Source organism: Nerophis ophidion, linkage group LG01 (genome assembly GCF_033978795.1).
Source record: "Nerophis ophidion isolate RoL-2023_Sa linkage group LG01, RoL_Noph_v1.0, whole genome shotgun sequence".
NCBI classification, from domain to species: domain Eukaryota; kingdom Metazoa; phylum Chordata; class Actinopteri; order Syngnathiformes; family Syngnathidae; genus Nerophis; species Nerophis ophidion.
In genome coordinates, this window is record NC_084611.1 from 79,618,697 (window position 1) to 79,631,855 (window position 13,159).

Genomic DNA, 13,159 nt, shown 5'->3' on the forward strand with positions numbered 1-13,159 from the left:
CCTGCCATGCTGGCCACTGATTGGCTGTTGCTGTGGTGACTCCTCGCCTCACTATCGTCTCTCCATGGCAGTGGCCAATCAGAGATGGTATTCTTCTCGATGACGTCAGTCTTCTCTTCCGCTAGCCAATCACAATGCCTGTTGCAAGTGTACTTCAGGCGCAGGGCCACCTCTTGGGTACTACACGGCTCCGAGCTTGTGCTAAGGTGAGTGACATTACTGCTAATAAACATACAAAGATTAAAAATGTACATTATTCAAAGGCGAATGGGAGGAATTAAGTCCTTAATTCGTTTCGTTAGGTGTAAAATAATATCAGCCAGGGGTTGTAATAGAAGACACCCGTTTTAGTCAAAATTGTTACTAAAGAGAACTATTAGTGTAAAAATGGTCATTCAGGCGTATTAAATAGTTTGACAATGTCCGTTTGTTTGTTGAATAATGCAGCTAAAGTGTTTGTGTCTCTAAAACTGTTGAAAATGTAAAATATTTGTCATAGTTTAAAGCTGTTTTTTAGTGTATTGCCAATTGAGTTTATTTCGAACATGATACATCACAATTTCCAGTTTCTCTTTTCAAAATGTTCGAAAAGGAGTAGGAAGAAGCAGAACTTATTTAATCCTACCCCTTTTCTTTTACATAACAGTTGCTAAAACTTCTGTTCACTTCCTGTTCCCAATTTATTCACAATATACTCCAAAAGTAATCACAATAAAAGTAAATACCATGCATCCATCTTCTTCTGCTTATCCGAGGTCGGGCCACGGGGGCAGCAGCCTAAGCAGGGAAGCCCAGACTTCCCTCTCCCCTTCGTCTAGCTCTTCCCGGGGGATCCCGAGGCGTCCCAGGCCAGCCGGGAGACATAGTCTTCCCAACGTGTCCTGGGTCTTCCCCGTGGCCTCCTACTGGTTGGACGTGCCCTAAACACCTCCTTTAGGAGGCGTTCTGGTGGCATCCTGACCAGATGCCCGAGCCACCTCATCTGGCTCCTCTCGATGTGGAGGAGCAGCGGCTTTACTTTGAGCTCCTCTCAGATGGCAGAGCTTCTCACCCTATCCTTAAGGGAGAGCCCCGCCACCCGGCGGAGGAAACTCATTTCGGCTGCTTGTACCCGTGATCTTATCCTTTCGGTCATAACCCAAAGCTCATGACCATAGGTGAGGATGGGAACGTAGATCGAGCGGTAAATTGAGAGCTTTGCCTTCCGGCTCAGCACTTCTTCACCACAACGGATCGGTACAACGTCCGCATTACTGAAGACGCCGCACCGATCTGCCTGGCAATCTCACGATCCACAAATAATAATTGTTGAAGTGAGTTATATTTCATACGATGAGATAAGTACAATTATTTTGAGAATGAAAGAATGGATGGATGAATACATTCAGAATGTTTATTATGGATCTTCTTCTTTGTACTTTGTAAACACTTCAAAGGCCTACTGAAATTAGATTTTCTTTTTTAAATGGGGATAGCAGGTCCATTCTATGTGTCATACTTGATTATTTCCCGATATTGCCATATTTTTGCTGAAAGGATTTAGTACAGAACATCGACGATAAAGTTCACAACTTTTGGTCGCTAATAAAAAAGCCTTGGCTGTACCGGAAGTAGCAGACGATGTGCGCGTGATGTCACTGTTTGTAGAGATCCTAACATTGTTTACAATCATGGCCACCAGCAGCGAGAGCGATTCGGACCGAGAAAGCGACAATTTCCCCATTAATTTGAGCGAGGATAAAAGATTCGTGGATGAGGATAGTGAGAGTGAAGGATTAGAAGAAAAAAAAAAGACGAGGGCAGTGGGAGCGATTTAGATGTTATTAGACACATTTACTTGGAAAATTCTGGAAAATCCCTTATCTGCTTATTGTGTTACTAGTGTTTTAGTGAGATTATATAGTCATACCTGAAAGTCGGAGGGGTGTGGTGACCGCCAGTGTCTCTGAGGGAAGCCACGGAGGAGCCAAGAAAGTCACAGCTGCCTCTTTTTTCTCATAGAAACCTGCCGGTTGACATGTGGTAGAGAAACATGTTTGTTTGACAGCTCTGTTTCATATCAAAGCTTCACAACAAACAAAGAAACACCGGCTGTGTTTGTGTTGCTACAGCCGGCTGCAATACACCGCTTTCCACCAAAATCTTTCTTCTTTGTAGTCTCCATTATTAATTGAACAAATTGTAAAAGATTCAGCAACACAGTTGTCCAGAATACTGTGTAATTATGCGGTAAAAACAGACTACTTTTAGCCGTGATCGGTGCTGACAGATCACGTCCGCTACCACCGGTGACGTCACGCGCACGGTCATCATTCTGCGACGTTTTCAACAGGATACTACGCGGGAAATTAAAAATTGCAATTTAGTAAACTAAAGCGGCCGTATTGGCATGTGTTGCAATGTTAATATTTCATCATTGATATATAAACTATCAGATTGCGTGGTCGGTAGTAGTGGGTTTCAGTAGGCCTTTTAATTGTGTTATAGTAGGTTAGTAATGTAAATAGTAATTAGTTACACCATTAAACGAAAAGGTACTTGTATTATGCTCAAAACTTGTTGTGCATTTTTAGGTATAAGACACAAGACAAATGTAGAAATTTAACAAAGTTAACTTTGAGTTATTATACAATAAACTTTTAGCTAATCTTTGTCCAGAGTGTTCAGTGAATGAACTTATCCTAGCAAGTAAACAGTGCGATAACAATGTTAGCACTGTGCATGTCTTGCAAGATATCTTATTTGAGTTGTATTGTGTATTCTACATCAGACATTGTCGCGCAAACGTGTTCAAAAGTGTTGGACGACAGCCGCATTTTTTTTTTCTACATTGCAGTCATCCATCATGGAGGTGAACAGCACGGCAGACATCTTAAGCTCGGCCTACCTGGCAGCAGAGTACGTGGACAACTTCCTGCCGGAGAACCCCTTACAGCCGTCGTTGAAACACGCCTGGGGCTACATGCTGGACAACTACACCAAGTTCCAGATAGCCACCTGGGGCTCCCTTATCGTGCACGAGTTCATTTACTTCCTCTTTTGCCTTCCCGGTTTCCTCTTCCAGTTCATGCCTTTCATGCAGAAGTACAAGATCCAGCAGGTGTTTGCAGATCATACTGCGTTCTCTTGCACTTTATGTAGGTTTTCTCTCCTGTGCAAGGTTCCTAATTTGTTGGTATGTGCAGGACAAACCAGAGACGTGGGAGAAACAGTGGACATGTTTCAAGATGTTGCTCTTCAACCATTTCTGCATCCAGCTGCCTCTCATCTGCGGCACATACTACTTCACCGAATTCTTCAACATCCCTTACGACTGGGACTCCATGCCACGCTGGTCAGTGTCACCAATGGACAGACAACTGGTTACCTTATGTGTGTACGTGATGTGAATGGACAGACGGGTGTTTGCATTGTGTTCTGGACACAACTGGTAACATTATATGGGGCGGCATAGCTCGGTTGATACAGTGGCTGTGCCAGCAACTTGAGGGTTGCAGGTTCGATTCCTGCTTCCGCCATCCTAGTCACTGTCGTTGTGTCCTTGGGCAAGACACTTTACCCACCTGCTCCCAGTGCCACCCACACTGGTTTAGACGTAACTTAGATAAAGGGTTTTACGATGTAAAAGTGCTTTGAGTCACTAGAGAAAAGCGCTATAAAAAACAGCTATTTACATTGGTTGTGCGTGAATGAAGGGACATGTGAATTGACGGACAAAAAAATCACATTTATATGGTAGGAGAATGTAATAATGGACATTTGTCCTCATTTTGTGTGTGTGGACAAAAAGACGCTTACGCTTACCTTTCTGTCAGGTTCAAACACCGATGACATCTATTAAACGAGTCAAGAAGCAAGGAAATAAACAGAGACAGAATTCAATTTGGCTCAATTTGAGGAGAGACGCCCGGACACCGTACCCTTGTACAGTGTCTCAGCACGCTCTTCGGAAAGATTGTACGCAACCTCTTTTTATTTGTACTTTCCCTGGTTATATAGCAACAGCTGTTTCTAAAGGGATGGGGGGTATGTAAACAGATATTGTTTTTGGTGACATTAGCACAAAAGAAAAATATGCCTCGGGCTTGGACTGGTCCTGGATCGAGCTTGGGCAGGTCCTGGATCAAAATAGATTACCCCTCCTGTCTCCTCTCATCGTACACAGCGCAATTTTCCAAACCTTTGGCTTGTAGCAACAAAGACAGCCTCTTGTCTGTTCACTGGGAACTCAGAGAATGGAAAGTTTTTTTTGATAATTTACATACAATTTTTCTGACACTTTCATTATACAGTATATTTACAGTTATGTGAGTCAGTGAATGTGCAGATAAATGATTACATTAATGTAGGTATGTGAATAGACGGACAATAATTTACATCTATATGTGCATGTGAATGGACTGTCAGAAGTGTATGTGACAAACATATGGTTGCATTACAGTATACATTATGCATGTATGTGAATGACAAGAGACAATCACATAATGCGTGTATGTGAATGCACAAATGGACATGTGAATGGACATTTGTGAATGGGTACGCGATTCGGCAGATAAACTTTTCCATAGCGGGTACATGTGATGCCTACAAATAGATAGTTACATAATGCATGTATTGTGAGTGGACGTATGAGTGGACATATGTGTCCACGATGTATGTATGTGAATGGACCAACGGCTGCTTACATTATCTGTGTATCTGAAAGGACATTGGTGTTAACATTATGCATGTGCGTGAATGGACAAACATGGTTAAATAATGTGTTACTTTATAGATATTGATATGAGCATTTGTTTACGTGAATAGACGAACAAATGATTAGATAATGTGAATGGACATCAAGGTGCTATTTTTAATGTTCTGTGGTGTCCAGGCCGTACATCCTGACCCAGTGTTTTGGCTGCGCCGTGGTGGAAGACGCGTGGCATTACTTCCTCCACCGGCTGCTCCACCACCGCAGGATCTACAAGTACATCCACAAAGTTCACCACGAGTTCACCGTGAGTTGAAGCAAACACGCCACGGACACGGGATTGTACGAGGAAGTCACTGATGATGCCCTCTATGTCCACCAGTCGCCATTCGGCATGCAGGCGGAATACGCCCATCCTGCCGAGACGCTCATCCTCGGGGCCGGTTTCTTCATCGGCATCATGATCTTCTGCAACCACGTCTTCTTCCTGTGGGCCTGGGTGGCCTTCCGCCTGCTGGAGACCATTGATGTGCACAGGTAGGCGCACAAATGTTCATTTAGGTAAAAGAAAAGAGGGAAAAATATTATGATTAAGGGAAAATGGGCGGATGGGTTTACAAACTATATAAAGGGGGGTTGCAGATGACGTAATTTTTGTTTTTCACAGTTTAATTGACACGATCGTCAAGCAGCTTGAGCTTAGTATTAATGTGAGAGTGAGTGTAGAGTTTGAGCAGAAAATGCTGGATTGCTGTTCGGTTTTTGGGTGTTCCAGTCGTTAAAAACGGGAGACAGGAAAGTGCTTCTGGAAAGAAATGGTTCATAAAGGTAATAAAGTCAGGGAAAATGCGTCGTAGGAAATGGCTCCTAAAATTATCACTGTTTTCATTTTGTGGAATACAATCGGCATTCTTGCCAACCCTCCCGATATTTCTGGGAGAATCCCAAATTTCAGTGCCCCTCCCGAAAATCTCCCAGGGCAACCGTTCCCCCGAATATATCCTGATTTCCACCCGGACAACAATATTGGGGGTGTGCCTCAAAGGCACTGCCTTTAGCGTCCTCTACAACCTGTCGTCACTTCCGCTTTTCCTCCGTATATACAGCATGTCGGCCCAATCACATAATACATGCGGCTTTTACAGACACACTTAAGTGAATGCAAGGCATACTTGATCAACAGCCATACAGGTCACACTAAGGGTGGCCGTACAAACAACTTTAACACTGTTACTAATATGCGCCACACTGTGAACCCACACCAAACAAGAATGACTAACACATTTCGGGAGAACATCCGAACCGTAACACAACATAAACACAACAGAACAAATACCCAGAACCCCTTGGAGCACTAACTCTTCCGGGACGCTACAATATACACCCCCGCTACCACCAAACCCCACCAACCTCAACCCTGCCTCTCCACTTTTAAACCCCCCCGCCCTCCATATCTCCCGGATTCGGAGGTCTCAAGGGGGTTGGCAAATATGACAGTCGGACCATGCTGGTGTCTGCAGTGATCACTTTGTAAAATGAACATTTGATTTAATTAAAAACGGTCTGTGATGCAATCAAATGTATTCTCTATTATATCAGTAGTGTTTGATAGCACAACTGAACGTAAAGAAAGGGATTGCATTAATTTGTGTTCTTTTGTGGTTGTTATACCTAAATATGCAAATAAACTAACTTTATGTTAAGTCCGATTAATAAATATTGTGATTGTTTGTCCAATCCACTGTATTTTTATTGTCTTTTTTTTATAGCAGAAACTAAAAGTCGTGTTTTTGTGCAGGAAAGCCAAGTGCTTTATTCGACACGGATGACCACTTTATAGCGTCTTTGGTGATGTTTGTCAGCAAGAAGAAAACATCCTTCATAGTATTAATAAACTAGATGAATAAATCTAGTTTAAATAAACTATATATTGATATCGCTAGCAAACATTGCTGAGCAACAGGGACATTTTTAGCCAAATAATGAGACGAAATACGAACTTCACACTATAAAAATAACTGCAGACATGAATTTGAGATGAGACTAATATCTATTTAAGGAATTCAACTTCAAACAAACGTATCCTTCTTCTCATTAGCGTCACAATGACAGCAGCACGGCAATCGTTATGTCAATCAAATATGGTACTAAGTGATGCACAAATAAGTCCAATTTTGTCTTTTACGGATTATTGTTTAATTTGTAGAACCCTCATTATGTGCCTCGATTTTTTTCTTCTCCAAATACTGTGAGTGTCAAATTAAGTTGTGTCGAGCAGTAACATCCTGGTAATAATAAATGGTTTAAATCATAAATTTTTTTTTTTTTTTTTAAATCCCATTTTAAGTATTTTTTTTAATGATTGGCTTATACATTTGCCTCTAAACCTTTACAAATAAGACCAAATCTGCACTGGTGCAGGTGAATAAGCAGTAGCCTAATGGGACCCTCAACTACTGCCTGAAACCCAGAAGTGCCAGGATGTGCCTCTAGGTGACGTGATTGCAACTCACCTACACTCATAGTCAGAAGGAATAGACTGTAATATTTAGTGTTGACCACAAGGGAGCGGCAGAGAACAAACTTTATTGTTCCTTTAAATAAGGCACCCAATCAAACCCTTTGCAATTAACATTTCAATAAAAATATCTATATATGCATGACAAATTAATAAATATCACATATTTCAATTATATATTATAATAAAATATCAGTTACTTAATTTTTATAAAATTAAATACATGTAATTTATTTGATTTATATAAAAATACTATTGCATTCTTAAAGGGGAACATTATCACAATTTCAAAAGGGTTAAAAACAATAAAAATCAGTTCCCAGTGGCTTATTTTATTTTTTGAAGTTTTTTTCAAAATTTTACCCGTCCCAGAATATCCCTAAAAAAAAGCTTTAAAGTGCCTTATTTTCGCTCTCTCGAAGCCACTGTCTATTTTCCTATGATGTCATACAGTGCTGCCAATACAAACAAACAATGGCGGATACCACAGCGAGATATAGCGACATTAGCTCAGATTCAGACTCGGATTTCAGCGGTTTAAGCGATTCAACAGATTACGCATGTATTGAAACAGATGGTCGGAGTATGGAGGCAGATAGGGAAAACGAAATTGAAGAAGAAACTGAAGCTATTGAGCGAATAGCTATTGACGCTATTCGGCGATGTCTGCGTTAGCATCGCCGGTAAAATGTGCGAAACGATCAGGACTTTCGCATTGACACTGGAGCAACTTAAATCCGTCTATTGGTAAGTGTTTGTTTCACATTAAATGTGGGTGGAAGGAAACGCTGGATGCAAATACAACTACAAATGTACATACAGCTAGGCTAAATAGCATGTTAGTATCGATTACCAGGCAGTCATGCCGCGACCAAATATGTCTGATTAGCACATAAGTCAACAATATCAACAAAACTCACCTTTGTGATTTTGTTGACTTTATCGTTGGGAATGCATCTGCTTTGCGTGTCGCAGGATATCCAGACATTCTTGCCATCTCTGTCGTAGCTTGCCGGTAAATAGCATGTTAGCATTGATTAGCATGCCGTGCTAATCGATGCACACTCCACGTAAATCAACTTGAAAACCTCCCTGATCGTGTTGTTACACCCTCCGACAACACACCGACGAGGCATAATGTCTCCAAGGTACCGGAAAACAGTCGAAAAAACGGAAAGTAACAGAGCTGATTTGACTTGACTGCGTGTGATGTGGTAGGGAAAAATGGCATTGACTACCTAGGTGACGTCACGTTCTGACGTCGTCGCTCAGAGAGCGATAAACAGAAAGGCGTTTAATTCGCCAAAATTCACCCATTTAGAGTTCTGAAATCAGTTAAAAAAATATATGGTCTTTTTTCTGCAACATCAAGGTATATATTGACTCTTACATAGGTCTGGTGATAATGTTCCCCTTTAAAAATGATACATCAGTATAATAGAAATGTAATATATTAGATTTATTTTTGCTATTTTCTGTATTTTCTTATTGATTAGCTGGGATTTCTCCAGAGGGCTAAGGACCGAATCCGGGTCATTTTTTGGCACTGACCGAATCCCGACTGTCTTACCGTGCCATGTTACGGTATCCATGGGTTGTGCCTGACGTCACGCCGGTTGCCGACTCAGCCAGCTTTTGGCACTTTGGCACTTAGCAATCACTCCAACTGTACTGAGAGCAGACTCATCCACACTACCTATAGTTATCGTTGCAATTTTAATGCCAACAAATAAATTGAGGGCTTCACGGTGGCAGAGGGGTTAGTGCGTCTGCCTCACAATACGAAGTTCCTGCAGTCCTGGGTTCAAATCCAGGCTCGGGATCTTTCTGTGTGGAGTTTGCATGTTCTCCCCATGAATGCGTGGGTTCCCTCCGGGTACTCCGGCTTCCTCCCACTTCCAAAGACATGCACCTGGGGATAGGTTGATTGGCAACACTAAATTGGCCCTAGTGTGTGAATGTGATTGCGAATGTTGTCTGTCTATCTGTGTTGGCCCTGTGATGAGGTGGCGACTTGTCCAGGGTGTACCCCGCCTTCCGCCCGATTGTAGCTGAGATAGGCGCCAGCGCCCCCCGGGACCCCACAAGGGAATAAGCGGTAAAAAATGGATGGACAAATAAATTGACTTAAGGACGCTCCAATGTAAAGAAAGTAAGGTTCAACTTTTCCAAAAATGCGCTATCTTGATGCTAATATACATTGGCTTTGCTACTACTGATTAGCATTAGCTATTTTACATGGGGATTTCGACGAAATCATTGAAAATAAAACAAAGATGCATGTTATAATCAAACAGCTTGTGTGTAGTAAGTACCATCCTGTCAGTATTAACACTTTTGTAGGGCAGAACAAAAAATACACCATAAAATGCTGCCATCTAATGTCTTGGACTTACAACTTGCAAATGAGAAAGCTGTAACAACTGGACAGCAGTTATAATCCATCCATCCATCCATCTTCTTCCGCTTATCCGAGGTCGGGTCGCGGGGGCAACAGCCTAAGCAGGGAAAACCAGACTTCCCTCTCCCCAGCCACTTCGTCTAGCTCTTCCCGGGGGATCCCGAGGCGTTCCCAGGCCAGCCGGGAGACATAGTCTTCCCAACGTGTCCTTGGTCTTCCCCGTGGCCTCCTACCGGTTGGACGTGCCCTAAACACCTCCCCAGGGAGGCGTTCGGGTGGCATCCTGACCAGATGCCCGAACCACCTCATCTGGCTCCTCTCGATGTGAAGGAGCAGCGGCTTTACTTTGAGTTCCTCCCGGATGGCAGAGCTTCTCACCCTATCTCTAAGGGAGAGCCCCGCCACACGGCGGAGGAAACTCATTTCGGCCGCTTGTACCCGTGATCTTATCCTTTCGGTCATGACCCAAAGCTCATGACCATAGGTGAGGATGGGAACGTAGATCGACCGGTAAATTGAGAGCTTTGCCTTCCGACTCAGCTCCTTCTTCACCACAACGGATCGGTACAACGTCCGCATTACTGAAGACGCCGCACCGATCCGCCTGTCGATCTCACGATCCACTCTTCCCCCACTCGTGAACAAGACTCCTAGGTACTTGAACTCCTCCACTTGGGACAGGGTGTCCTCCCCAACCCGGAGATGGCATTCCACCCTTTTCCGGGCGAGAACCATGGACTCGGACTTGGAGGTGCTGATTCTCATTCCGGTCGCTTCACACTCGGCTGCGAACCGATCCAGTGAGAGCTGAAGATCCCGGCCAGATGAAGCCATCAGGACCACATCATCTGCAAAAAGCAGTGACCTAATCCTGCGGTCACCAAACCGGAACCCCTCAACGCCTTGACTGCGCTTAGAAATTCTGTCCATAAAAGTTATGAACAGAATCGGTGGCAAAGGACAGCCTTGGCGGAGTCCAACCCTCACTGGAAATGTGTTCGACTTACTGCCGGCAATGCGGACCAAGCTCTGACACTGATCGTAAAGGGAGCGGACCGCAACAATAAGACAGTCCGATACCCCATACTCTCTGGGCACTCCCCACAGGACTTCCCGAGGGACACGGTCGAATGTCTTCTCCAAGTCCAAGTTATAATCCTCTTGTTTTTAAATCTTGCTGTAAAAAAGATTTTATTATCAAAAACAATATTTAATTTGTGATTGTTGCCATCTATGACAGTGTCTCACTATCAAATATCAATTCCACTAGGAAGATTTATTTTTCCACGTAGGTTTATGCGTACATAACATTCTGTTTATAGGTTTTTAATATATCAGCCTGGTCTTTTTTATGATGGGGAGCTACTCTTCCAAATGTAATATTGCCATTGTGCTTGTTGAAAATCGCAACACAAAAATAAATCAAATGTTTTATCATTTATCCAAACCATTTTATCAGTCCAACCACAGCAGGAGCTACCCAAGTGTACCTAATACTGTGTCCAGCGACTCTCTTATTGAATAACACAAGGTACTAGGGTTTTACGGTATATTTGTATTAGTATAGTACCGCAAACTAATTAATCATATTTGGTACTATACCTCCTCTAAAAATTACCAGTCCCCCGCACCCTCGTCATCGTCACGTTGTGACATTGCTGGTTTTATGAGCAGAGGAGTATGTTCGATAGCGCATAATCACAGAGTACTTATAAGTAGACACAGTGTGTAGACAGAAAAGGGAGAACGGACACATTTTGGCTTAAAAACTAACTATAAAGGTTAAGTTATAACAGTGAAACACCGTCAGGAAGAGGTGCTTTAAGACATGGTTAGATAGCCAGCAGCTAAAGTCCAGCTACTTCTAAATCACTAATCCTCGCCTCCATGGCGACAAATAAAGTAAGTTTCTTACAAGTATCATCCCTGCAGGACGAGGAATAGGTAAACATGCTTCACTACACACCGTAGCTCACCGGCATCAAAATGTAAACAAATGCAATTGGTGGATCTGCACCTGACATCCACTGTAATGACACCAAGTACAGGAGTGTATCTAGTCTATACTACTATAATTAGGTCGATATTTTTGGCATCACAACATAATCTTTCAGGAAATATGTCTTTGGATTCATGACGACTTCGAAGATGATCAATGTATGATCCTGTAATGACTTGGTATCGGATTGATACCCAAATTTGTGGTATCATCCAAAACTAATGTAAAGTATCAAACAACAGAATAATAAGTGATTATTACATTTTAGCAGAAGTGTAGATAGAACATGTTAAAAGAGAAAGTAAGCAGCTATTAACTGTAAATCAACAAGTAGATTAATAATTCATTTTCTACCACTTGTCCTTAATAATTTTTGACAAAATAATAGAATGATAAATGATACAATATGTTACTGCATATGTCAGCAGACTAATTAGGAGCCGTTGTTTGTTTACTTACTAATAAAAGACAAGTTGTCTTGTATGTTCACAATTTTATTCAAGGACAAACTTGCAATATGAAACATATGTTTAATGTACCTTAAGACTATTTGTTAAAAAAAGCCAATAATGCAATTTTTTGTGGCTCCCTTTTTTTTAGAAAAGTATAGAAATTATTTTGGTACAGGTACCAAAATATCAGTATCGGGACAACACTACAAGGCACACAAAAAAGCTAGCTTCAAATATTTTACTTGTTCCACTTTTCCACCCGCAGCGGCTACGACATCCCTATCAACCCACTCCACCTGATCCCGTTCTACGCCGGCACCCGCTTCCACGACTTCCACCACATGAACTTTGTGGGCAACTACGCCTCTACCTTCACGTGGTGGGACAAGCTGCTGAAAACTGACAACCAGTACAACAAGTATCTGTCCAAAAAGGAGCAGTAAAGGAAACATGTTGTCAACAACAAGAATGTGCTTCTTATAAATCTGTATTTAAAAGGTTTTTCTGCAGCCGAGGTATTGTGGTCTTCTGTGGGCAGCTGCTGACTAAAATAAAACCATCAACTTCGTTTTTCCACTTTGTTTGGTTTTTAAATGAGGAAAAAAGCTCTACTGACCCAGCACTTTAAAACTACCTTTTAATTAATTGTGCGTCTTTATAGCGATCAACAATCTTTTTATATCCCCACAAGAAACCCTGAGATATGTTGTGTTTTCATGTCCAAATAATAAAAAATATATATATTTAATTTCTTTGTGTTGTAATGCTGCTGTGATTTATTGTAGGTACATACTGGTAGGTTGTGCTCCATATCCCCACTGCTGCACTGAGGACACACCCCTGCAGCTGCATCGGCACACACCGCTGTGTCAAGTCAGCAAGCAGCAGCAGCTACCGGACAGGAAGTCATATGCCCATTTATGGGAATCCAACTAAAACGTGTTCAGCATCAATTTTGTCAGTCAAAAATGAGCATTATTATCTTTGTCCAGGCAGAATATTAAATGCAACTCTCAGATTGTACATGTGTACCTACTAGTTGTCCTTTTCGGGGTCACGGCGGGTGCTGGAGCCTATCTCATCTGCATTCGGGCGA

General features: G+C 42.2%; 1 protein-coding gene across 1 annotated transcript; it reads left to right on the forward strand.

Moving 5' to 3' along the window:
- Positions 1 to 59: 59 nt before the first annotated feature.
- Positions 60 to 12,811, forward strand: msmo1 (methylsterol monooxygenase 1). The gene is made up of 6 exons (XM_061912731.1): positions 60 to 206; positions 2,837 to 3,100; positions 3,186 to 3,334; positions 4,874 to 5,000; positions 5,076 to 5,230; positions 12,329 to 12,811. Exons 1-6 carry the CDS (start codon positions 135 to 137, stop codon positions 12,504 to 12,506), a joined length of 945 nt encoding a protein of 314 aa, XP_061768715.1. The 5' UTR covers positions 60 to 134; the 3' UTR covers positions 12,507 to 12,811.
- Positions 12,812 to 13,159: the final 348 nt, after the last annotated feature.